At 44.4% G+C, this 23,831-nt stretch overlaps 3 protein-coding genes across 4 annotated transcripts in view; 2 read left to right on the top strand and 1 right to left on the bottom strand.

Annotated features, from left to right (window-relative positions):
- Positions 1 to 1,339: 1,339 nt before the first annotated feature.
- LOC307232495 (transcription factor BTF3-like) lies at positions 1,340 to 3,993 on the bottom strand. Of its 2 annotated transcripts, none has more exons than XM_080003525.1 (6): positions 3,917 to 3,993; positions 2,707 to 2,775; positions 2,480 to 2,593; positions 2,084 to 2,285; positions 1,917 to 1,976; positions 1,340 to 1,700 (listed from the first exon to the last, which is right to left on the bottom strand). In XM_080003525.1, the coding sequence occupies exons 2-6, from the start codon at positions 2,773 to 2,775 to the stop codon at positions 1,654 to 1,656; spliced, it is 492 nt and encodes a 163-aa protein (XP_079859651.1). In that variant the 5' UTR covers positions 3,917 to 3,993; the 3' UTR covers positions 1,340 to 1,653. The 2 variants fall into 2 exon arrangements, with proteins under 2 accessions (XP_079859651.1, XP_079859652.1); XM_080003526.1 differs by lacking the exon at positions 3,917 to 3,993 and adding an exon at positions 3,384 to 3,654.
- Positions 3,994 to 5,565: 1,572 nt separating this feature from the next.
- Positions 5,566 to 11,442, top strand: utp15 (UTP15 small subunit processome component). The gene is made up of 12 exons (XM_080003517.1): positions 5,566 to 5,663; positions 6,099 to 6,217; positions 6,340 to 6,432; positions 6,812 to 6,996; positions 7,235 to 7,413; positions 8,117 to 8,242; positions 8,383 to 8,518; positions 8,619 to 8,703; positions 8,943 to 9,101; positions 9,335 to 9,436; positions 9,614 to 9,747; positions 10,751 to 11,442. The coding sequence occupies exons 2-12, from the start codon at positions 6,128 to 6,130 to the stop codon at positions 11,061 to 11,063; spliced, it is 1,602 nt and encodes a 533-aa protein (XP_079859643.1). The 5' UTR covers positions 5,566 to 5,663; positions 6,099 to 6,127; the 3' UTR covers positions 11,064 to 11,442.
- Positions 11,443 to 12,927: 1,485 nt separating this feature from the next.
- Positions 12,928 to 23,831, top strand: part of LOC307232498 (rho guanine nucleotide exchange factor 28-like) — a 49,174-nt gene continuing 38,270 nt past the window's right edge. The window contains exons 1-7 of the mRNA XM_080003530.1: positions 12,928 to 12,984; positions 13,285 to 13,325; positions 16,339 to 16,480; positions 17,651 to 17,760; positions 17,928 to 18,114; positions 21,173 to 21,356; positions 23,065 to 23,266. Coding sequence (XP_079859656.1) covers positions 12,930 to 12,984; positions 13,285 to 13,325; positions 16,339 to 16,480; positions 17,651 to 17,760; positions 17,928 to 18,114; positions 21,173 to 21,356; positions 23,065 to 23,266 — 921 coding nt within the window. The 5' untranslated portion in view covers positions 12,928 to 12,929. The remainder of the gene's footprint in view (positions 12,985 to 13,284; positions 13,326 to 16,338; positions 16,481 to 17,650; positions 17,761 to 17,927; positions 18,115 to 21,172; positions 21,357 to 23,064; positions 23,267 to 23,831) is intronic.

The following is a 23,831-nucleotide window of genomic DNA, read 5'->3' as shown; positions in this document are numbered from 1 at the left end:
ATATCAATAAATCTAAAAATTACATAGGGTAGGGCAGAATTGTTTAAAAAAAAAAAAAGTTTAAATCTGAAAATTTACCATTCTCAGGAAAGTGGGTGAGACCATGTACTCCTGGCAGACTAAACATAAACACAAATATCCACAGTGGCAAAGTCCTCTGAAAAAATAAGACAGAGAATTAGAAAAAATAAGTCACGTATAATCAATAATTGTTTCTATTATAACAAACTCAACAAATTTAAGATAGTCCAATGTTAAATAAATAAGCGTATAAATGAAAATAAGGTAAATCTTTAATCATTCACTTTACTTTACTTACCATTTTGATGAAGTCGGACTGAGGAGCTTTTGCCGTTCTATACATAACGTTTTTGGGCGATGTTGGACGTTGTACTTTTGTGTGCTGATTTTCACCTAAAGACAGCATTTTATACACACGCCAGGCCCAGGGGGAACTCAAGTAGGTGGAGAGTGGGTGGATAAGTGACCAGAGTGTGTATGTTGAATCAAAAGATGATTTAAATGTATAAAAAAAACAACCGGTTTCTCAAAAAAAAACCAGTTTAATTCAGTATGAAAGTACCTTTTAAATCATTCTCGTTTACCAATTTGCATAATTACGTTCACACCCACCGATACCCAAAAGCTAAACTTTGCAACACGTGACAAAAACTACACCGATGCAGCAGATAAGAACTCTCATAAAGCCTTGGTTCCTCAATGCCGATTTGCATCAAATATTCTTCTCGCAGTATAATGAGTTATCTGTATTTTTCAAAAGAATAGGGACAGAAAAAAAAAAAGAAGGGTCACCCCAAATTTGTCTGAAATATCAAGTGGGAATTGATATCAGCAATTCAGATACGATCAAAATGTTATGTCTGTTATACTGTATGTATCCCACATGTTCACATGTGATTTTATAGCTTTCAAACGGCTTAAAAATGGCCACAATTTTGCAAAAAAGGACTTTCCCCATTTATATTATTTTTGGGGTTGATCTGTTACCAAGAAACAAAAGATTACCTAATAAACACTTAGACTACTACAAATACAATGTGATGAGTGAAAACTGGCATGGTGCCAGAAACTATGACATTTCCCGTTGAGCTATTTCATAGTTGGATGTCCATGAATATATGAAAATGTGAATCGCACAAGCGATCTGCACTGACCTATGATTCAATGAAACTAAGGAGCTGATTAGATCAGATAAATTATTTTCTAGGTTTCAGTTCCTGAAAACACAGAATTTTAGGGACAGAATCTAGTAATTACTCCAGAGTTTCGGATGTTTATGTTGATCTGCGAGACAAAAAAAAACATGCCATGGGCAAAATTTTAGAACTTTAAAGTATTCTTTATTAAATTGTGATTACACCGATACATTTTTTGTTAGAATCACAACGAGGCAGCACGGGAGAGAAAGGTTTGCACATTCACTTCCAATCTGGGACAACAAGGAGGGCAAAACAAGGCAAATCAGACCAAATTGCAGGCAGAGGGTGGCATTACACGTGTCCTTTTTACTTATTATAGCCCCTATGGTTCAGATGACATTGGAGGAAGTACTTGTAGCCAAAGACAAACTATAAAACAGCAACTGTTCAGTATGGCATGACGAGCGGTGTTGAAATTGATGACATTTTCTTGTTAGTTTGCCTCATTCTTTGATGCCTCATCAAAATTCTCAACAAGATCTGAAAAGAAAAAGAAGAAACAAATTAAGTGTTTGATAGTAATGTTATATCTAGTCAAGAGTGCCAAACCGCAGTACACAGCTTCGCAACATGACAAAGTATTCCAAAGGTATTATCTATTTCTATTTCAATAGCAACATGCTAAACCCTTTTAATAAAAACATAACATTTCACATTTCATTTTAGACTTAAACGGAGAGAAACAACCGAACGTACCAGGAACTTCATCATCATCCTCCTCTTCAGCAGTGATCATAGGGGCTTTGTTATCTCCAGCTATGGTGACGAGACAAGACGGGGAATTCAAAACGGGTGCATTCAAGGCAACAATACAACAAAAATCACATTCATTTCTGAAGCTGGACAGAGCACGTTGGGTCTACCTGGCTTGGGCAGAGTCTCTGCTAGTCTCCTCAAGCTGGTGAGGCTGTCGGCTCCCAGCTGGTTCAGAATTCCTGGGAGCATCTCTGTCAGCTGCTTGTTCTCGGCGTGTCCCGTGATGGTGAAGGTGTTGGCAGCGAGGGAGGCCTGGACCTTTGGGTTGTTAAAGTGGATCACCGTTCCTTGGTTCGTGAACATGTTCACCTATGGCGGTGCAACAGAGGAAAGGGAAATAAAAACATGGGAAGAAAAGAAAGATGTCGGCCTTACATGGCTACATGGCAAAAGGGGGATGCTTTGCTCTTCTGAATTACAATTTTTAGCGAATCGGATTTGTGACAGGATTAAACTTTTTGTGACCCTCCATCAAAGTCCACGGCACCCAGGTGTTGTTGTACCTCCTCAATGCCGGAGATGTTGTTGACTCCCAGTTTCTTTAGGGAGAACTGCAGCTTCTTGTCATCGGCCGTAGCTGTTCTGTGCACCACCTTCTTCTTTCTGCGGGCTGTCCCCTGCGGAACACATTGAAATTAAATATGTAAACCAAAGTACTTTGTGGGCCAACAGTGAGGTCCATTGTTCCTTTTAAATCAACGATAATATATATATATTTTCACTAACTTACCTTGCCGCCTATGCGGACTTGCGCCTGAAGTTTGGCGAGCTTCTCTTGGTTCATTATCGACTCCTTCATCTGACAAGAAAAACACTCAGATTACCACGAAATTAGCAATGAAGCGTGCTGTAACCAATTCAGAAGGTTGTTCAAATGTGGGTTAATTGATCAACAAACACCAAAGCTCAATACTGTCCCTATGCATTCCCTCACATGGACAACAAAAAACTGTTCAACATTTTTTTATTTATTTATTATGCATATAAAGATGCAGACCAAATTGTTGGGACATCATTTTATAATTGAGACAGACTGGATTTGACTAATTGATTCAATAGTAATAACGGTTGATGTAACTGTAATTGTATCGCACATTCATGCTTGAAATCCCCAAATTTGACCCGATTCCACTGGCAAGGGAGACCTAAGGAATCCACAGCTGCTGCTCAACCCAAAATAGCTGCACACTCGTTCTGCTGGCCCGTTTGGTTTGGACTACAGCTTTGTACAAAAAGATAGGGGCAGCTTACACATCCACATGCAACACTGTGCATAATGATCACAAAATGTCGATTAACTAAATAACATGGACACTGCAACCAATAATCACTTCTGTACCAGGAGAGGAAGCATGCAATAAGAATTGTGCGTGCTCATTTGCAATACTATATATATATTGCGCTTACCACTTTGTTTCCCTGGTGCTGCGCAGTGTACCTACAGATTTTATTCTATATATGCATGTATGCAAACTTGCATAGTTGCATGCGTGAATTGTTGAGGTTTGCTGATTGTCCTTTTTTGAAGTTCATTGCATCTTGAAAATAATGTCTTCTCATAACTTTATTATGGCTGCATACTGTTACGTGACGTGTGACGTGAGATGCTGTAACACCGCAATTTATTCAGCCCTCGGGGGGGCGAATAAAGGGGCTTATTCGGTGAACCCTGGTGTCAAAACTCCTGTTAGTGTAGCTTAGCTTCGTTTATTTTAGCCCTGTCACTCACTACTGCGCTGCTGTATGCTAACTGTTAGCATGTACCCTAGCTGAACCCCAAGCTTTAGGCCCCTGCACGTTCGGGTCGGCGTGCACGCTCGCCCAGCACTGCCCCGCCAGCCTGTGGGCGTGCGGGCCGGTCCCGCCACGCTATCCCTCCGCGAGATGAACGCCGCGTCCCGCTGAGGAAGACGCAGAAAGGCAGCGGAGGCGGAACGCACCTGGGAGAGTGGAAACACGCGGGTCCCACTGTCGATGGAGGCGCGGAGAAAGGATGGAGCAGCGGAAGTGACGGAGTAAGACGGGGCGACCCCTTCGAGGCCGCTCGGCGCGTCTGTTCGGGTTCGCCGGGTCGAGCGTCAAGCGCTCGTCGTTTGTTACTGGAAATTATGAATGTCACCTTTGCTGTAGGGCCGAAATTTGATTGTATTGTTTTATATATTGTGGGGATAAATCGTCTAAAGATTATGATATCCCCTCCACTTGCTCTATGTGTTTTTTTCCCACAAACTGTTAGAAATACAATATAATATGGGCTTCTTATTATAATCAAGTCCAGGTTTGAAAGCTGTAAGTACAGTAGTTTGACAACTACTGTGAGATGTGCTTATTCTGCACTGACTGTTCCTTGTGGTTGCACAGACGTTTAATATATTTTCTTTGATTGTATTTTCTCTGTAAAGCGCATTGTGTTGCCCTAGTATACAAGGCGCTTTATAAATCAAGTTTGACTCGACTTGACTATACGTACAGCTCAAGGCGTGCTTTTTGGTGGTCTGCGTCTCGAAAAATACGTTTAAAAATTCCTCGGAATTTGAATGCACCATGAAAACGAGCGCTGTGAATCGCTGCTCACTTCGGCGGCGTGCTTTTTTTTCCCATTACAAATTTAAATGTTTTAAAATATTTGTAAAACTCATCCTTTTCTATGTTGTCTTTTGGCCTAGAGATAAAAATTATATATATATATATATATATATATATATATATATATATATATATATATATATATATATATATATATATATATATATATATATATATATATACTCGTCTTTTGAATAGGTTCTCGGATTTTCAATTAAAGACCCGCAACAACAAAAGGTTGCCCTTCATCGTTTTTGGTACTCAAGTTTTATTTGATTTGATTTTTTTTACTGTTTATATTTATTATGAAGAACAGTAAAAGGTACTTTAATCTCTACCCCTCAACTCAACGTGGCAGCTTTCACCACTTTCGCAACCTTATAAAAACAAACCAAATACAGTATGTTCGGCTGCCATCCAACTTGCGTGCGATATTCACCAAAGAAAGACGTAAAACACCCGTCAGCTGACGGTGCTGTCACCACCACGTGTACGGGCTTCCCTCCTCGGTAGAAATAAAGCACGACGCACGACGCACGATGTCGAAACCCGTTGCTAATGCGCAACGGGTTTCGACACGTGATTGCAGCATCTACTTGTCACTGAAAAGTTATTGCTGCCTCATAATAACTTGGTTTCATTCATGAGGGTTATATTCTGAATATTATAGCCCATCCAGTCCCCCCCCCCCTTTTTTTTTTACCAGTTTAAATATGTTTAAAGGGACAATACAAGCCATAAAATGAAGTTTTGCACTCCCCAAACCATAAAATGCAGTTTCCCCCCCGTTTTCAACTTTCCAAAATTGAACGCTCCAACTCCCAACGTGAGACTGAGCGGTCGTGTGCGCCTCAAAATGACCCGGGTTTCGGTCCCGAGGGCTGTGATTACGACACGGCCCGACACGGCCCGACACAGCCCGACACAGCCCGACGCGTTTGGGGCGGACGGTCCCTCTTTGGGGCACGACGCCGGAAGTGAGACGTCATCAACATGGCGGCCTCCCCTGCGCACGCTGCGCAACGTGACAACTCCTTAAGATGAGGAAACTTTTCCTCTCGTCCTAGTCGTTTACGTCCAGTGTCTCCGATCCCCGCACAGGTATTGCAACGGAATGAACATTTGACGTTTTTGTTTTTTTTCTTAAAGGCGAGAAGCATTAGATCGGTCCATTTAGCTCAATGCGGCGACCGGTCCGCGGTGAACACGTTGTCCGGGCGGATCCGATGAGCTGCCGTTAGAAAGAAGCCTTTTGTTATACGGCATTTTCCCTTTGTAAACCAAATCCCAAATCGACTTAAAGTTTTACCAAACCACGCCGTTGGAAAGGCGGTGTTTATAGCTCCGTTGAAGGGGGTCGCGGGGATCGGACGTAGCAGGTAGCTTGCCCGGCTAACGGGCTTAAGCAACCGGGGGGGGGGGGGGGGGGGACCACGCTCTACGCCCTTCTGTAGAACCCGCCTGAGGGTTGGCGTCATCCACACTATTTAGTGACTGTTTCTCCATTTCTGTTTTATTTATTTTCTTTTTTGTTAGGAGCTATTTTGCAACGCCTCTGCCCAGAAATGGCGTCTTTCAAACCCACTAAAATCCAAGTGTACCCCAAATTCGGAGAGAAAGTCACGCAGGACACACTGTACTGGAAAAACTACAAGGCGAGTGATGGACGTTGGACAAGTACCGTGTTTCCTTTCCGACCCGTTGGAACTTTAAATTCACGTTGCGATGTTGTGTGATGGTCGCTAACAATGCACTCTCCTCCTGGCGTATCCGACAGACTCCGGTCCAGATAAAGGCGTTCGGAGCGATCACGCACATTGACGTCTCCCCTCAAGCTCCACATAACTATGCTGTCACAGCCTCCACACGGGTACACTCACTCCTCATGTATTACTCCTGTACACATATATTTGTCATCCATAATGTATTGCCTTGGATCTGTTTCTTGGCATAAAATATAACTATGCATGAGTTGAGAGATTTGTGTACCAATGAGATGGTGGCTAAAAAATAAACTACATTAGTTTAGTATGCCACTATGTCTATGTGGTAAAGGAAGTCAGGGAAACACGTTTAATATGCATTACAATAATTTAGAAATGCCGTTTTATTGCTACAGATAGATTCTGGTTAAATGCTAGAGTGAATAACATCCTACCGAGAAATCATATATATTCTATAAAACGATATTAAATGAGCGTGCGTGTGTGGCAGCAGCAATTGAATGACCCGATGTGAACTCTCAACAGGTACACATCTATGGGCTGTTCTCCCAGGAGCCAGTGAAGACGTTTACACGATTTAAAGACACTGCATACTGTGCAAAGTTCCGATCGGATGGCGAGCTTCTGGTGGCAGGCTGTGAGGACTCGGTGGTGCGGCTTTTCGATGTCAGCGGGAGGGTGGCACTGAGAATGTTCAAAGGACACACAAAGTAAGTGTTCCCTGTGGATATGGTTTGTTTCAAAGGTCAAATACAAATGGGGAAAATAATCCAAATCCTGCCCTGTGTCCCTTATGAAGTACGCAAGTCTGTTTTTATTTAGAAATTCAGATGGCGACTGAGTGTTATGATATTGCTATGACCATTTTGACAGCTGTCAAACTGCATTGCACACACATGTTCAACATTCAATAATCTCACGTCGCTCTTCTGTTTAATTTTCACCCAGGGCTGTCCATGTTACAGACTTCGCTTCCGATCGCTACCACATCCTCACAGGGTCAGATGACTCCACCTGTCGACTCTGGGACATCCCCAACTCAACGGAACTGACCTCTTACAAAGAACATACAGATTACATCCGCTGTGGCACAACAAGCAAACTTAACAGAGACCTCTTCATAACTGGTGAGACCTGTTTGTTGGGTTTCAATGCTAAATGAAATGCAGTGTGAAGGAGGCTCAAACGTACGGTGGCTAGCTCATTCAGAATGAAAGAAAAAACATTATGACCCCTGATATGCCATGGTCAATTGGCACAACAAACGAGTAACATACTACCATCTGGACCTTAAAAATTCCTCATCTTTTTTTTACCTTTGCATGAGATTTTTACATTAAGTGTAAATCGTTAAATATATAGGTAGGTTTAGATATATACCCAGCCAGTTAAAGTTGCATATAGGATTTTAGCAACAGCCAGAATGTCCACTCATTAAATAAAACTGTAAAAATAAAAACCTGCATCTCCTCATTGTTGGCATGGCAGGAGAATAAATAATGTAGGAAACTGGCATGTAGTAATTATGACTTAACCATGTTATGAATAGGTATTGATTTATGCAACAGGTTGAGTGATGAGTTCTTGAGTGATCCATCGACTGAACAATATGATGATCTCAATTATTCTGACAACTTGTTTCATCCAGTGGCGAAGACACTGCAGGGATCTCATCAGGATTTAATGTCATACTTGGTGATTCCTTGTTGACATAGGAGGGAAGAGAATGACATCATATAAGCACAATTACAATGCGTATTTCTGAATCACCGCATAACGGTTCTCTTTTCATGTTTTCTTTTTCCCCCTCCCTTTTAAAAATAACCCAAGGCTCGTATGACCACACACTGAGAGTATTTGATGTGAGAGCGCCCAAGAGTGTGATGAGCATGGACCACGGCCAACCGGTGGAAAGCCTTCTCCTGTATCCTTCAGAAGGATTGCTTGTCTCAGCAGGTATTTGGTGTGAAACGTCTCATAACAGCTCTCCTCATGTCAGTAGCCGAAGGAAAACTGGTATTTTCCTTCTCGCCGAAGGCTCGTTTTCTGGGCATTGTCATCGGGGTTGTGTAACTTTTGTGTCTTGTTTTCTTCAGGCGGACGCTATTTGAAAGTGTGGGACCTGCTGAAAGGCGGTCAGCCGCTGGTGTCGCTGAGGAACCACCATAAAACAGTTACCTGCTTGTGCCTTGGCAGCAATGGAACCAGATTGCTGTCGGGCTCTTTGGACAGGTGTGCGCCGCGTGTGCTTGTTCGGGGCTGGGTATTATCTCCAAAAAATATACTTGTATTTGGATCTAATGTCGCAACTTATGTTTGTCTCCCCTTCTAGGCACGTGAAGGTGTATAACACAACAAACTATAAAGTCGTCCACAACTTTGACTACTCTGCCTCCATCCTCAGTCTTGGTTTGGCTGTAAGAAACTACATACTAACATCTATCTGTCTGTAAATAACAGGTTGAGTGATGAGTTTTTGAGTGATCCATCGACTGAACAATATGATGATCTCAACGATTCTGACAACTTGTTCTAGCGGTGATTTCACGGAGATTAAGCGCCTCATACTCCGATTCTCCTCATTGTTGAGATGATTGCAATACAAAAACACTGGCTCAAATCTTCATTGTCACGCTGTTTGTGTTTTCCTCCTCAGCCAGACGATGAGTCCATCTTGGTGGGGATGACCAATGGCGTCCTGAGTATGAAACACAGGAAAAGGCCGGAAGAGGAGTCAAAGAAAGTTCAAGCCCAGAAGAGGCGTGGGCCGACGTACCGTGTTTACGTCAAGGGGAAGAACTACTTTCCTAAACAGGCAAGGGTCCGAGTTCTCGCGTCGCACTGTGGCTGATGCTCGGTCTGCTGGGTGATTATCTCCTGAGTGATCCATCGACGGAATCCTACCAATGACGAACTCAATTATTCTGACAACAGCCGAGCCTAAAATTATATAATCAGGGGGAATTCTTTATTTCTCATGACCTCATCGCTTTACTCATCCATTGTTGTATCATGCATTTTATTTTTTTGGTTGTTTTTTTTTCACAGGATGACTATTTGGTCAGTAAACCGGTGAAGGAGCACTTGGCCCAGTATGACAAACAGCTCAAAAAATTCAATGTATCCAAGGCTTTGGATGCAGCTTTGGAGGTAAATGTGATGTAATGTTAGCACTCCAGTTTACTTCAAGTGTTCAGATCAATTATGTTTGACTGCAAATTAAGTATTTGAGAATAATTGAATTCTATATATTTGAGATGGTTTAGCCTCTTGTTACTCTACTGCTTTATACACTGACAGCTGATATTTATTTTTGTTGATATGTAGACATGGAGGAGATCCAGAAAGCCGGACATTGCAGTGGCTGTGATCAAGGAACTGGACAGAAGAGGAACATTAAAGAACGCCCTCGCAGGAAGAGATGAAAAGAACGTCTCCCAGTTTCTCCACTTCCTCACCAAGTAAGCATTTGTATCACTCATTAATCAGCCACATTTGCAATTCATTTAAAATATTTTAACGCAGTGCCAAAATGTGTGTGTTATTTAAACGACATTGTGCAAGCTATAAGGTAAGATACAGGTACTTTATTAACCCCCAAAGGGAAATTCCAGTGTAGCAGCAGCAATGACATACATGACAAAACAAACGTTGTATTGAACAATGTGTGTTTTTATACATATAAATAGATAGAATCAAATATAATTTAACTTACTCTGACGGTCCTCATTGCAGCGGAGCTGAAGGAGCCTCTGGCTGAAGACACTCTGTGGTCTGACCAGTAGGTTGTGTAGGGGGTGCGCAGTGTTGTCCATTATATATAATTATATATTATTATTATATGCAATGTGATGCAACAGGTTGAGTGATGATTTCTTGAGTGATCCATCGACTGAATAATATGATGATCTCAATGATTCTGACAACCGGTCCATTATGCAGCCCTGGATGCTAAATGTAGTATTGTAGTTTAAATAGTACCTTCCCGCAAAAAAAAAAAAAAAAAAGAGAATTGTTTTTTCTTGCCTTTCTCGGATACTTTATTAAAAAGTTCCAAGTTTGCTTTGGAGTACACAGTGTTTGTTTAAGGAGAACTCCACCCACCTTACATCTACAGTGTATGCCACTCACTGCCATTCAATTCAACCAGTGGTGGGGAAAAAAACACTCAGACCTGAAAGTAGCTGGTTTGGGTTATTCACCTTGGTGAAAGTCAATCGTAAGCATTTGCAACAAAGTGGAGGGCACTGTTTAGCAGAATTCTAATATTAAACTTGTTACTTTCAAGTTCTGCATTTCAACGTCTAAATGTCTCAATGAGTTTTGGCCAATGTTGGGGAAATTTTTTTTTTTTTCCTGGTCAATATTTTCATGATTCTGGGGAAAATGGATGGCGATGCATAGTCTGATCAGTATTGTCCTTTGTGTGTTTTAAAGATGTACTGCTTTATTTCACTCCTGCAGGTATATCACAGACACCAGGTTTTCCGCCATCCTCACCATGACCGCTGAGCTGACCCTGGACATCTATCAGTCAGTCATTGGCAAGTCGGCCGTGGTGGACCGGCAGCTGCTGCGCCTCCAGGAGCTACTGGACAAGGAAATCAACTACCAGCAGGACCTCCTGGAGGTTCTGGGAATGTTGGACGTGCTGTTCACCTCCTCCCTCCCCAGGAAGGAGGTGGCCTGCCCCGCCGTCGGCACAGCCAACGGCCTGGCCCAGGGTGGCATTGGAGCTCTGGAATCTGAAATCAGGACGTCACCTCGGCAGAGTTAAACCACTTGGGGCGAAGAAGATCCCTGCTGATGCCTCTGTATGGACTTCAAAGCAAAGGGGAAAAAAAAAATAAAAAAAACATTTCAATGCAGGTTTTAAGATGCAAAAACAGCGGTCTCTGGAATATTTTAACTGGCAATCACTGAAGGCACGGCGGTCAACAAAGGACACATTTCCTCAATGTATGAAGACAGGATTCACAAGGAATCATTAGTTGTGTGGGATTGAACGGACGGATTAATTTTTATTCAAGGTCGTGTAATTAACGCTTTGCAATGTACATGTTGTTTGAATGGTATCATTTGTTAATATCGACTTTGTATTTTGATATTTTCCAATGTTTGTTTTGTAAGGAGATGGTATTAAATCTATATGGTGGAACATGTCAAAGCTTGTGTGGTGTGGATCAAAAGTGACCGTTGAACTGAGGCGGTTGTGCTGTCAACACAATGGATCTTTCACGTCTCGAAATCACAATGAATTGTTAACCACGGTGTCTGCTGCAGGTCCTTTTAGAATATCCATGTTTCTCTTTTTTTTTGTGGCACAACCTTTATTTGCATAGCACCTTTGATACACAACATGCACCTCAATTATCTACATTAATAAGGCCATCAAATAGTAACAAAAGCTAAATGCATTCACAAAGCTGAGTAATAAAATAAGAGAGAAAAAAATAGGGACGTTCTGCACCAGTGTCAGTATTGCTGATAAAAAAACTTGTACTTATGTGACTGACAAAAAAAAAAGTAGTGATGGTAAAGTTTATTCCAGTACTTCTTATATCGGTTCATAAAACCATCTAGTTTATAACCTACCCGCCCTATTCCCACCTGATGCCGCTGCCCCGCCCTGAACCAAACGCATAGCCCGCAATTCAGTATTTTCAGCAGTTCTAAAACCACCAGAGGTCGCTGCGTTCTAAAATATGTTCCTCGTTCTTGGTAAAATTCTGTTTTTTGTTTTTTTTAATTCCCTCCCTGGATCCTCGGGTCTCGCAGCAGCGCGGATCCCGGATACCTCACCCGGGGCGGAGCGGACCTCCTCCCCGGCACCCAACGCCCGTATTTCGCGGAGGGAGGGAAGGAGGGAGGGTGGGGGTGAAGTAGAATGAAACAGCGGAGGAGTCGCTTGGTTTTGTTCGGGTTTTGTTACCTTAGCGGCTTTTCTCCGCGGAGCCTGGAGACGGCGAGACGCGGCGCGTTCCGTGTGGATTCGGGGGCAAACTTGCCGGGTCTTGGTTACCTGTTATCGGACGTTATCCTCCCGCATTCGCATGGACCCGAGCAGACGGAGGTTTTTTGCGGGGAGACTCCCCCGGGAGACGCCGCTAAAACCCCGCAGGTAAACAAGTCAAAGTTGGACGAATCGGGGGGTCCAAGAAAGACAATATACCGGGGTCGGAGATTTTCTCATTACATATCAAATTACCATGCGAATAACAGTTTATATTGTTATATTTATTGTTTAAGTTATTGTATATTAAAAAAAATCGAACAAATATAAGCACCGGACCTCCACGCAAAAAAACCCACAAAAAACGGCTCTGGTTTCAACATTTAATTTCAACTGACAAGAAATGTCAATTCTCTCAACAAAAATCACATTTATTAATTATTTAAGTTGAGTAAATACGCCTTGTGAAAATTTTTAATTAAAACAAAAAATATGAAAAATGATATATATATTTATATAAAATAATAATAGTTTTGCCGCGGACCCCCTGCAGTTCCTTCGGAGGACCCCTAGGGGGCCGCGCTCTGTCATTTCAGGGGTTGTTGAAATGCGTGTCGTTCTGCTGTGTCCAGTTACAGGGCGGACCAGAGCTCGGGACCAGAGTCCAATGGATGTCCAACCACAGGACACATGCTGGTGATCGGGGGCCAAGCCGGGCCTGCACTACAAAGGGGGAAACAAGGAGGTATGCGGTGCTTTTCCTCTGCCAAATATTGTTCCTCTGCGTGTCTGAGAATTAGAGCCGCATCCTGCACCGGCTGTGGATCAGAAGGTTAACCTGTCTCTAACCAGTAGTTCTCAGAAGGATTTTTTTTTTAATTTTGCACACAGCAGATTGCATACTTTATAATCGTGCATTGACCATCAGAGAAAAGTCGATCTAACCAAAGACTTGAAAGAAATCTGTGGGTATCTATCGCCTGTCTTATTTAACTTTTTTTTGGTGTGTGTGTGTGTGTGTGTGTGTGTGTGTGTGTGTTTTCAGCTGCCGTGATGGAGCTGAGCAGAAGGGAAGTGCCCCTCTATGTGAGTATCTGCTTCAATATAATATGATGAATGAAGCGAGCCTTGTTCTGATGTGCGGCTCGACGTTTGGGAACCGTCCGTTCCAAACGCGCTCAAGGGTTTCGATTGCTCTCTTTGCAGTCAAGTCCCAGGTAAAGTCAATCTGCAATTTTATATTTAGCGTCTGGGTCGATGAGTCCACTTCCTTCCAACATCATTAATACTGTTCGGTCGCTGGTGAGCTCTGTTCCTGTCAAATAAACACCTCGCCGACCTTTTGTTTTTCTCTGTGGGAAACATTTTTCCCTTTGCCGTCACGTTTTGGTCATTTATTACAGCTCGTTGGGGGAAAAATATTATTAGTCAGCGTGCACACGACAATAACGTTTTGACACTGATCCATACATCTAGTCAATGAATAACTTCTTTCTTTATGCGTAATGATATATTTGTTACTTTTATGTTAAAAAAGGTTGAAAAGGAGCTTGTGTTTGCCGTTGCTTTTGATTTCTGACGTCCATTGTCGGGTCGTGTTTTCAAAACTGACGTGTTGCCAGTGGAAGACGGCGCCGGCCCGGTTGCTTTCATTCATTCAGGGGTCAAAAATACCCCAAAAAACGGAAAACAAATGCGGCGCGCGGCTCTGAAGATCAAGGTGAACACCCGACGTCGATGTTGTGATTATTCATTTTGATGCCAAAGGAGTCTTGCATTAAGCACTTTGGATGTTTAATCATTTCCTTTTTTGGTGTTTGCAATCTTCTCCCGTAACGCAGAGGCTATCCAAACACTGCTTAACATGCTGGGATGATAACTCACTGTAATGCGGTGTTATTTCTGAAATTCTCTTCTTAGTCATTTAAATTGTTACAGAGTTCAAGCAGGAAATGACTCAAAGGCGTAAAAAAAAAAACCCCAAAAAAACATTGATACCGTGACGACAGTACTTTAGATATACTGGTTTGAATAGAGTCCCACGCTCACTTTTTGCTCCCAGCTGGTTTTGTCGGAGTCTGAACGTTGATTCCAGCCTGTAATCAGTATTATTTCAAACATTACATTGATCCAGGTCTCTGCCATGTGCTCCTGCTCTCATTTTATTCCAGATGGCAGCTGTGATATGATATCATATTGATCCCCATAGGGAGATGTTTGTTGCATGTGCCCTCTCAGACGGGGTGGGGGGGTAGGTTGGGATTTGGGGATTTTTGGACAAAAAAGATGGTCCTAACTAGCAGTTAAAAGTATGAAAAATAAATTCTCCACCCATTGTGACTTCCAATGTGCCAGACCATTCGGCGTGCAATAATATTTGTAATTCCATTAGTATTTTATTTTTGGTGAGAAAGAACCTCATCAAACATGCATTATTTGTTGTCTATTTTTGCCTATTTTTGATGAACTGCTCCAAGAGTTTGATCAATTACATTAAGGCAAGGAAAGCTGATCTGTATAGCACATTTCATAATGCAAGACCAATTCATAAAAAGCTTAGAAATGAAAAGATAAAAACGGATAAAGACACTGAAGTGCAATTGAAAACAGGCCTGCACACTAAAGCGGGACTTGACCCGCACCCGCTTTGGCCGTGGGGAATTCTACCCAACTAGAAGCTCAGTAGGACTGTTACCTACACACTTGGGGATAAAGAAAAACAACAACAAAAAAAAAACCAGGCTAAAAGACATGGATGGAAGTGCAATTGAAAACAGGCTGATTATTCACTAAACGGTCAGTTATTAATGGCCGACGAAAACACGTTAAAATTCCTTCGGGCGTATGAGCAGTGAACTAGATACGGAGATTCAAGATTCAAGATTCTAAGAGGTTAGGGTTCCAGGAGGTAAGGGCTAACTAAGAGAAGACAGGTGGCTGAGATTATGTTGACGGCGTTCCTGTCGGAGAAAATGAGAAATGAAGCCTCTCCTCTATGTTCCAGTGAGGAAACCAGGTCAGCTTTGGAGAAGACGACCTTATCGTCTAATAGACCAACTCCCGTGAGAAATCCAAGAGATAACACAGAGAGAGAGAGAGAGAGAGAGAGAGAGAGAGGACGAGAGGCTGTTCAATAACGCTCTTAGGAGAACCCTCACAGACTTGAGAGTTTGGGGTTAATAAATCAAGTCTTTTGCTATTGATTGATTATAGTTTTCATGAAGCTTTGTAAGAAGGGGCCCCGTCCCTTTTCCATTAAATTGTAGTTGCGAAAAATAAGATCAATAATAAGATTATCGTGAAGGTTATAAATCATTACAAATAGTAATAGATATGATTCCACCATAGAATATTTAGTTCCCACTCCTAGTCCTTTAAAGAAGCAATTTTTCAATCGGTGCACCAGGCCACCTAGTGGTCTGCAGGGGTACTGCACGATTTGCATTTATATAGATATATTTTCTTTTATTTAAAAAAAAAAAAAAGTTCTACTTTTCCAAAATATTTGACAATTCATAAAACTGTATTTCTCTTTAAAAACTTTGAAAAAGCATCACCACTGTGATAAACCAAGAGATAGGAACTGCTCCTTTGATCGCTAAAATAAACACGCTCTCTCCGAAGTTACTTGCGGGCCTCAAACATTTTCTAAGGTTTTTCAAGTGGGCTGTGGGAATCATGCGCCTCAGTAGGAATTTTCATGGACATAAGATGACACCGATGTCACACCTGTACCTGACTCACGCAAGCTTTGACTCGAGCGCCTCAGTCAGAGGTAAGCTCCCTGTCTCCCCTTCCCGGCTCCCTTCTCTTTCCCTCTCAGATCAGCGGCCTGGAGTGTTCTGAAAGGTTGGGATTAGGGTAGATCTTCACAGCAGTCGACAAAACATTCCTCCTTTTATTGAGCCCAGGGCAATGCCTTATTGTGCTGAGGCAGTGCTGTGGAGGGATTTGGTGCACGGTGCAAATAAATGGGAGCCGTAAGAGGCCGCATCAGGACGGACTCTTACTTTGAAATGAACATCTTAAGGAATACATTTCGCCCCCTGCTCTCGTTATCTCTCCCCCTTCCTTTCTCACACTCTTCATTTACTCCCAGGGCCAGGCGAAGGTCTTTGCATTGCTCGACGGACTCGACCCGGCGCCCCAGGATGCGGAAATCTTCATTGTTCTGGAAGGTTCCACCCTGGTTCATATCGTACGAGCTCTGACGGACGTCATGCTCTGCTTCATAGTACCTGGTATGTTTGTCCGCGGGTGTTTGTCTAGTGTAGGTGTGCCGCTCTTTTCCTTAAAAAGAAAACATGTTTAATGACTTAAGAGGCATTTATTACTTTTCCTTATATGACAGCAGCGTCGCGCCACACCTCAGGAGTTTCCGGGCCTCGGCATTTTTTGTCTGTGATCAGAACTCACTGCTCGGCACTTTTCACCTTCTGCACGTGGCTGCGTTTCTGCAAGTTTCCACTAAGTGAGCCTCGGGAGAGAGTAATGCGCACATAACGCGCAACAGGCGCGCGGACCGTTTGACTCTGAGGTCTTTTAGAGCGCAGACTGTTATCAACTTCCTCCCAGGAGAGAAACAGTCAGAGTCCCATAAACCGTGTGACAGCCATGCCCTACCCATCGAGAGGCTGAGGGGCACTGTGCAGCCATGCATGCACACCTATAGCATGGCGGTGTTTTAATGGTCCTCGTAGGCACGTCCATAACGACACGGTCTATTGGGTTTATTCATTCAGCGCTTGAAGATGATCTTTGTCCTTGGTAATTACCACCGTGCGTGTCACGGCTGAGGTCGGTGAACCCAAGCGCGAGACACAGAGGCGGGAATAGTCGTATAAAAGAACGGGGATTTATTGACGGGAACAGGAGGTGAGTGAATGGCAGGCAAGGCAGGCAAGGAAGGTGAGGCAGGTAGTTCAGGCAGGCAGGTTGGCGGGCGGGTAGGCAGGCAGGTAACCGGAGAGATGGCAACTGGGACGATAGGGAAATACTACAAAGTATCGGGAATCAAAACACTGACAATACTCTGACTGTGAATAAACACAGAGTGGCCGGGAGCAAGACTGATGTGGTAGCTCTAACAATGATCTAGTGATGAGAGGATGGCAAGCCGGGGGTTGAAATTCTGCCTGGTGATGAGTAGATGAACCGCAGGTGAGTAGGCAGAGCAGGTGGGGTGAGTGACGCCATCGGGAGAGAGCAGGAGAATGCAGCCACGCCCACCACACACACACACACACAGATAGGAGAGAGACTGGCTGCAGGCTAGGGGGAAGAGGAGGCAGAATTGAAGGGCGTGACAGTGCGCTCCTTGCCTTACACAACATAGATTTGTTAATCAAAAATAGATTCCGTCTTACAGTATATTTTTTAATTTGCCATGATTTTGTCCCTCGTTCCTGTAGGACACAACCTGGCCGAAGTGGTCTCTGTTCAGGCCTACATGTGCTCTGAGACTGGGCCTCTAACCTGGGTGGGAAGAGCAAGATTAGAGTATGTCCAAGATGACGCGCAGGTAATAGTGACGACAAAGCAAAGAATATTCCCCTCAAAGAATAATTGCATGAAATACCCACTTAATCACACAGAGTACAAAGTATGCAGTGCATGTAGTTTACTGCACAAGAATTCACAAATATATTCCCTATATATATATTTTTTTTATCAACGCTTTATCCTCAGGACCTTGCAGAGCACCTGATTACCCATGGCCATCGGCTGAGTGCCGTGGATCACATAGAGCTGAGCAGCCTCTTCAGCCTGGGCCAGGAGAGTTGCCGCTGGGCTATGGATCGGAGGTTGGCGCTGGCCATGGCCAACCTGGACATACCTCACAGCTGGAATGTGTTGGGTCGCCCCAATGGAGAGGGTGAGATAGGGCGCGTCACTTATTCCAGATGGATTGTCATTGTAGTCATTTAAAGGACTTTATTGTATTTGTTGATTCTGAGTGTGTTTGCAGAAGTATCGACAGAAGCAGATCAGGAGTGCACAATGCGGTTTGCAGTATAGACCGAGCCTGCTATATTCTAGACGCATGGCTTTGTTTTGGCAGTGGAGATACTTTCTTCTGCTGCGTCAGGGGCAATGGCAGCTTGGAAACGAAGCCGCAGAGCTGGAGGGTAACGTGTGAACGGAGATCAATTTGACAGCCTTTGTAGCGCACTCATTTCTTTGGCTCCGCATTGGAAACCTGGACCCAGCGTTATCCGTGGAAGCTGAACTTTTCAACTCGCGCTCCTCCTTATTTCTCCCCTCCTCTTTCCCATTATTTTCTCCTCCATCATTCCCTTTTCATGCATGCTTGCTGGGCCGAGATCGGAAGTGGCCGTGGTCACATGTGCGCTTCTGTCGAGTTTGTCACTGCCAATTAACCAGTGTGTAATGTGGTTAATAGAGCTTCTCCATCTGGAAGTAACCCTGGGTTATAGGCTAGAGTCTGATAAATGTGTGTGTGTGTGTGTGTGTGTGTGCGTGTGTGTGTGTGTGTGTGTGTGTGTGGGTCTGTAACTGTGAGACTGTGTTTACGTGCACTTGTGGTGTGTGTGTGTGTGTGTGGGTCTATAATTGTGAGACTGTTTACGTGCACTTGTGGTTTGTGTTCTGACCACCGTGTTGGTAAAATGCCTCTTGTGTATTTGGCCGCATTGAGTGAGTGCGCACGGCACAAATGTAAATAACAAATCAGATTTTGCGTTAATATAGTTATGGCAGTCTGTTTCATAGCAAAGTCTCCCTTTGAATGTCTGCAGTTAAATGATCTAATTGGATAACATTGACTATGACATCACTCCACTGCTACTGCTGGGTTCAACATCTAACCCCTACCGGCCTCTGGGCATCAATTAGTGTCTACTCTGTGTTCTCTGTTAGTTTATGAAGTAATTAAAATGAATAAATTCGGAATATCCGAGTATCGTAAGACCGAGGGCAGACTCTTTGCCCAGATTTTCCATGTCATGCTGTTTGGAAGCTGTTCACTTACCTGGATATTGACCACTTTAGAGGCAGAGGAAGAATAAAATTTAAGTGTGTTTAAACTGGGTCACAAGAGTGGAGGTATCCAGCGCTGTGCCGCAACAAAATGGCAAAATGTACGGTGGCCCTGAGAGCTCAATGCACTGCAACTTAAGAAAACACATGCAAATAGACAAAACACTAACGCAAAAGCCACTACATAACTGCAACTTAAGAAAACAACTTCACCAATATATAACAAATGCGCAGCATTTAGAAAACACACTGCGTGGTGCTGCCCGGCGCTGCCCGGCCTACTGCACCCCTGCTTTGATCTGGTTGTGCTTTGCCTATCTCTCCCAGCGTCAGAACTCAAACTCAGTAGGATTAGGGTCCATCAGATCAGGGTCTGCGGGGAATGAGGGATTCGGGTTCGACATCCTTGGAAGGCTCCCACCCCTACGGCCCACAATTTTAACTGCCACTACCAACAGCACACATTGAGCGCCTGGGTTTCCGGGGTGGCGGGGCCGTGGTGGGTTGGTATGGGGAGCGTATTTGGCCAGGTGGGCTCCCTGCTGGCTGAGTTCGGGTCCTGGCGGCTTGCACCTGGTGCCAATTTGGTTTCGGGGCTGTCGCAACCCGACGGGGCTGCGGGGAGCGCTGCTGGGGGCTTTCCAGGGCCTCTTGGAGGCTGCTTGCCATTGTGGGTGTGGGATCGGCTGCGGGAGACGGCGGTCGGCCCTGCTCTCGCTGTGTGGCTTCTATGTGGCGGGTGCCCTGGGCGCCAGGGGTAGTGGGGGGCTCACATATCTGGCTGTCTTTGGGCATCGGTGAGGGGTGCTGATATCCTGCTGTACTGTGCTGAGCGCACTTGGCTAAGTGGGAGGGGGCAGGGCCCTCGTCGGTGCTGGTGGCTGGGTGGGGCATCTGGCCGGGTGCGGGATGGCGGGCCTGGCCTTTGCACGGGCCGTTAGTGGGCATGGGGGGTGGTTCTGGCAGATGTCGACCTCTTGGCGTGGGACCTGGCTCTGTGACTGTGGTCCGTGTCTTATGCCTTCACGTGGGGGTGGGTTGCATGTGTGCCCTTCGGGAGTTCTCTCTGGTACTGGTTTATGCTCTCTGGTGCCATGCGTGGGTGTTGCTCCGTGGGCTCCTGGCTTCTCTGGGGGCTGAGGGGGGGTCTTCTGTGGCTGCAGGGCATAGTGCTTGGGGTTGTGGAGTGTCTATATGCCTTTTCCGTTGCTCGGAGGGGCCACAACATAATTGCGACCACAACCAGAATTAATTGGGACAAGTCCCCTGAACTCACCGGTGAACACGACACACACACATACAGGTGGACACACACATACAGGTGGAATCACAGGCACATACACACCACCAACACCTGCTTTCAACACTCTCTCGAACGCCCTCCTGATAACATCCCTCTCCTTTTCTCCCTCATTTACTGCCATAGCTCTCACAGGAAGGGACCACTCCATGCCAAATTGCTGTTCCAAATTTAGAGACCCGACAGACTCATCAGGGATACCTCCTGGTGACAGATCCTGTAATGTGTGACCCCCTGTCATCCATCAGTCATGTAGTGTGAAAACCACAACGACTTCAAGACTCCCGACCACAAGACAGAAAGTTGTGTAGTGTGAACAGTACGGCGATCTGACGACTTTGAAAGTTTCTCTGTTGTGTCCGTGGCATTAGAGAATGTTGTTATCAAAGTTCCTGCTTTTTCCCCCGAAGCTCCCTTCTCTTACACATAGGTTGATTTTTCTTCACCACTTTATCTCACTTACTATTCTCGATCTTGCTTCCACTTGGCAGCTATCTCTGTTTCCAACCACCGCATGCTATTATCTATGCAGGAGTATATTTTTAACTCTGCATAATGAATCCCTCTGTGTCCGTGTCTTTTTCTTCTCTCTCTCTCTCTCTCTCTCTGGGGTTTGGTCCTCCTCTCTCTTCAGACTACAGATGCAGGGAGTCTCCTCTACACCTGGCAGTGCGCTGGGGTCTGTGTCGGCTGGCAGAGCTGCTGCTATGTCAGCCGGGGGGGCTGATGGCTGTTGCTCTGCCAAACGAGGTTGGGGTCACCCCTCTGCAGCTGGCAGAGAGCACAGGAAACGCTGAACTGTTGGACCTGCTTAAAAAGTGAGAGATGCGCAGACAGACAATGGAGAGACACTGACAGCATGACTGAAGAATGTAGAATGTTAACAGTGAAAAGGGTCATAAAGCCTACTTGCAAACCTAATTGTTTGAAAAGGAAACTGAAAATTACAGTACATTTTTGCCCCGGATGATTTGCATTCTTGGGATTTCTTAAATGCTCTGAATATACTGTGTAGCCCCTTGCCCACTGGCACTGGAAGCTGTAAATCTACTGGCAATGTTCCATAATGGCGTCATGTGGGAACGGGAGCCGGTGTCAATGTTCTATAAAATTCGTTCCGTAAATTTCCCCCCTCTTGAAGTCGTATAACTTACGGGAAAATGGCAGCGCGTGGGAATGGAAGCATCAGATTTCCGTAAAGTAGGGCTGGGGCTGAATCCAAATAAAACACAAATAGTGGATTTTTTACGAATATTTATTTTGTACAAATATTTCAAAAGTTATTTGTTTTTGGGAAGCAAAAAAAAAAACATTCGGAAATGTGGCGAGTCCGAACCGGGGCGCTCGGCTGCAAAGACTAGAAACCGAAAGAACGTCCAGTCTCTACGGGACAGGTTTTTATACTCTTAAGTTTTTATTATTGTCCTTCTTTAAATTGCCCCTCAGACCCTAGACGTGTCTTTTTGAGGGAGGGGCGCGTTGCGGGGACATCGGGCACTAGTCCTTCGCTGGTCCACCGGCTGCACCGGAGAAAGGGTGGAGAACGTTCCTTCTTGTGGAGAACGATCACACTGATTTAATAACTTTAGGTTTAGGGTTATTGCGTCCGGGAACGGGGGCTCTATCCCTGTGTCCCGGCTCCGTCGGAGCAGGGAAGAGTCCTCCCTGGAGGGGCAGGGGGGACGGGAAGCGGAAGCGCTGGTCTATGATAGCCAGGAAAATAACCAAACTTATTCAGATTGTACGTCCGTGGCCGACAGATTATCCAAACCATCGTATTGACACTGGAAACAACAGACTAATCCTAACCCACTACGTACTGTATCCGTAATAGTCATCTATGTGGAACAGCCTCCATACGGAACTACTCCATGAAGGAGGCCAACATGGGAATGACTCCTTACTGCCTTTGCCGGATATTTTTTATCCAGCAATGTCACGGATTCCATGTGGGGAGAAAAAATTATTATGAAACATGTTTTATGTTTAAACCGTAAAATGCTAAACACCTGTTCGTATTACCTGTGAAACTCAGGAATGTTTGGATCCGGTCCTGCTTTCAAGGGCCTTTGCTTCAGGTCAAAGAAGGACATGATCATTTTGCAACAGAGGCTCCAGGAGACACCCTGGAGCTTTGGAATAGTGTAATCCACCCAAAACAGATGATTTTATGGATTTGCATGTCACTGGAATGAACTAAGTCTCACAATTAAAAAAAAAAAAAAAATAATAATACAATTGTTCTTGGGTAGTTAAGGTGGTGTAGACATTTTCCATCTGAGGGTGCTGTTCTTTTTTGTGAATGTTCATCCACATAGACAGTTTACTGACCACAGTTCATTCTTGCCTCGGAAAGGCACACCTTGCCACCAACAATGGAAGCATCATATAGAGGAGCACATGCATAACGCAACGCAATTAAATGGCTGTTTCAGCTGTTACTGTTTACTTTGATCACATGATTAATCGTAGTCCCATTTGGAGTGCGAATTTCACTGAATTTAACCCTCACCCGTTGTGCTTCAGCCCCCCCAACCCCCTGTCCACGCCCCCGGCGGGCCTGTCCCAGGTGTGGGCCGATCAGTTCCGCCTGCTCAGGTTCTGCCACGATACGGAGAACCTGACCTTGACCGTCCGGCAGAACCCGCAGTGGAACTCGCAGCAGAGCAGGCACGCAGACGTCCTGCTTCTCAGGGAGAGGCTGAGAGATGAGGATTTCCTTAAGGAGGTCAGTGGGTGATACTGAGAGTCGTGAGGTTGAATACTTTTGGCCCGATGCTCTGTAAAAAAAAAAAAAAAAAAAAAAAAATCATATAAATCACCAGTCACTGCGCTCGGATTTGAGAAGAAGAAAAAGAAAAACTCTTTGAATTAATTTTTTATTTTTTTTGGTTATGTATTGTATATTTTTACTGTTTTCAGTCTCCAGACAGATAATGTCCAGTGTGTTCACAGCCCTTCTGACTATAAATCCCTCAGAGATGTGCTGTGAGTGAGCTCTAAGTCCATCTTGTTCCTACCTTGTAACTGTTCATAGAGACGAGGGTTTTAGACATCCGACTCTGCCCTCGTTATTCGATCATACTAATAAGTCAATTAAGAAAATGGCCAGTGGTGAGCAACCATGAATATGGACACAGAGCTGCATGACAATCTCAATCTCTTTTGCAGAGCTTAAGGGCCAGAAATGTTGCTCATGCAATTCCTGCTTTCCTTCCTATACGCTCTCCGCATCCTGCCTACAACCTTGAAGTAATTAAAAGCTCAACAACATAACAGCGGGAACGTCATAA

The sequence above is a fragment of the Zeus faber genome (assembly GCF_960531495.2).
Source record: "Zeus faber genome assembly, chromosome: 7".
NCBI lineage: Eukaryota > Metazoa > Chordata > Actinopteri > Zeiformes > Zeidae > Zeus > Zeus faber.
The sequence above is the reverse complement of the archived record's forward strand: the minus strand, read 5'-3'. Positions and strand labels throughout refer to the sequence as shown.

What these genes read in the sequence shown, in the direction of transcription:
- LOC307232495 (XM_080003525.1), bottom strand. Translation starts at nt 2,775, where the DNA reads ATGAAGGAGTCGATAATGAACCAAGAGAAGCTCGCCAAACTTCAGGCG. An exon ending in AGAGACTCTGCCCAAGCCAG is followed by an intron (nt 1,977 to 2,083) that starts GTAGACCCAACG and finishes TCGTCACCATAG; the next exon opens with CTGGAGATAACAAAGCCCCT. An exon ending in GGATGATGATGAAGTTCCTG is followed by an intron (nt 1,701 to 1,916) that starts GTACGTTCGGTT and finishes TTTTCTTTTCAG; the next exon opens with ATCTTGTTGAGAATTTTGAT.
- utp15 (XM_080003517.1), top strand. Translation starts at nt 6,128, where the DNA reads ATGGCGTCTTTCAAACCCACTAAAATCCAAGTGTACCCCAAATTCGGA. An exon ending in CAGAGACCTCTTCATAACTG is followed by an intron (nt 7,414 to 8,116) that starts GTGAGACCTGTT and finishes AAATAACCCAAG; the next exon opens with GCTCGTATGACCACACACTG. An exon ending in CTGTCGGGCTCTTTGGACAG is followed by an intron (nt 8,519 to 8,618) that starts GTGTGCGCCGCG and finishes CTCCCCTTCTAG; the next exon opens with GCACGTGAAGGTGTATAACA.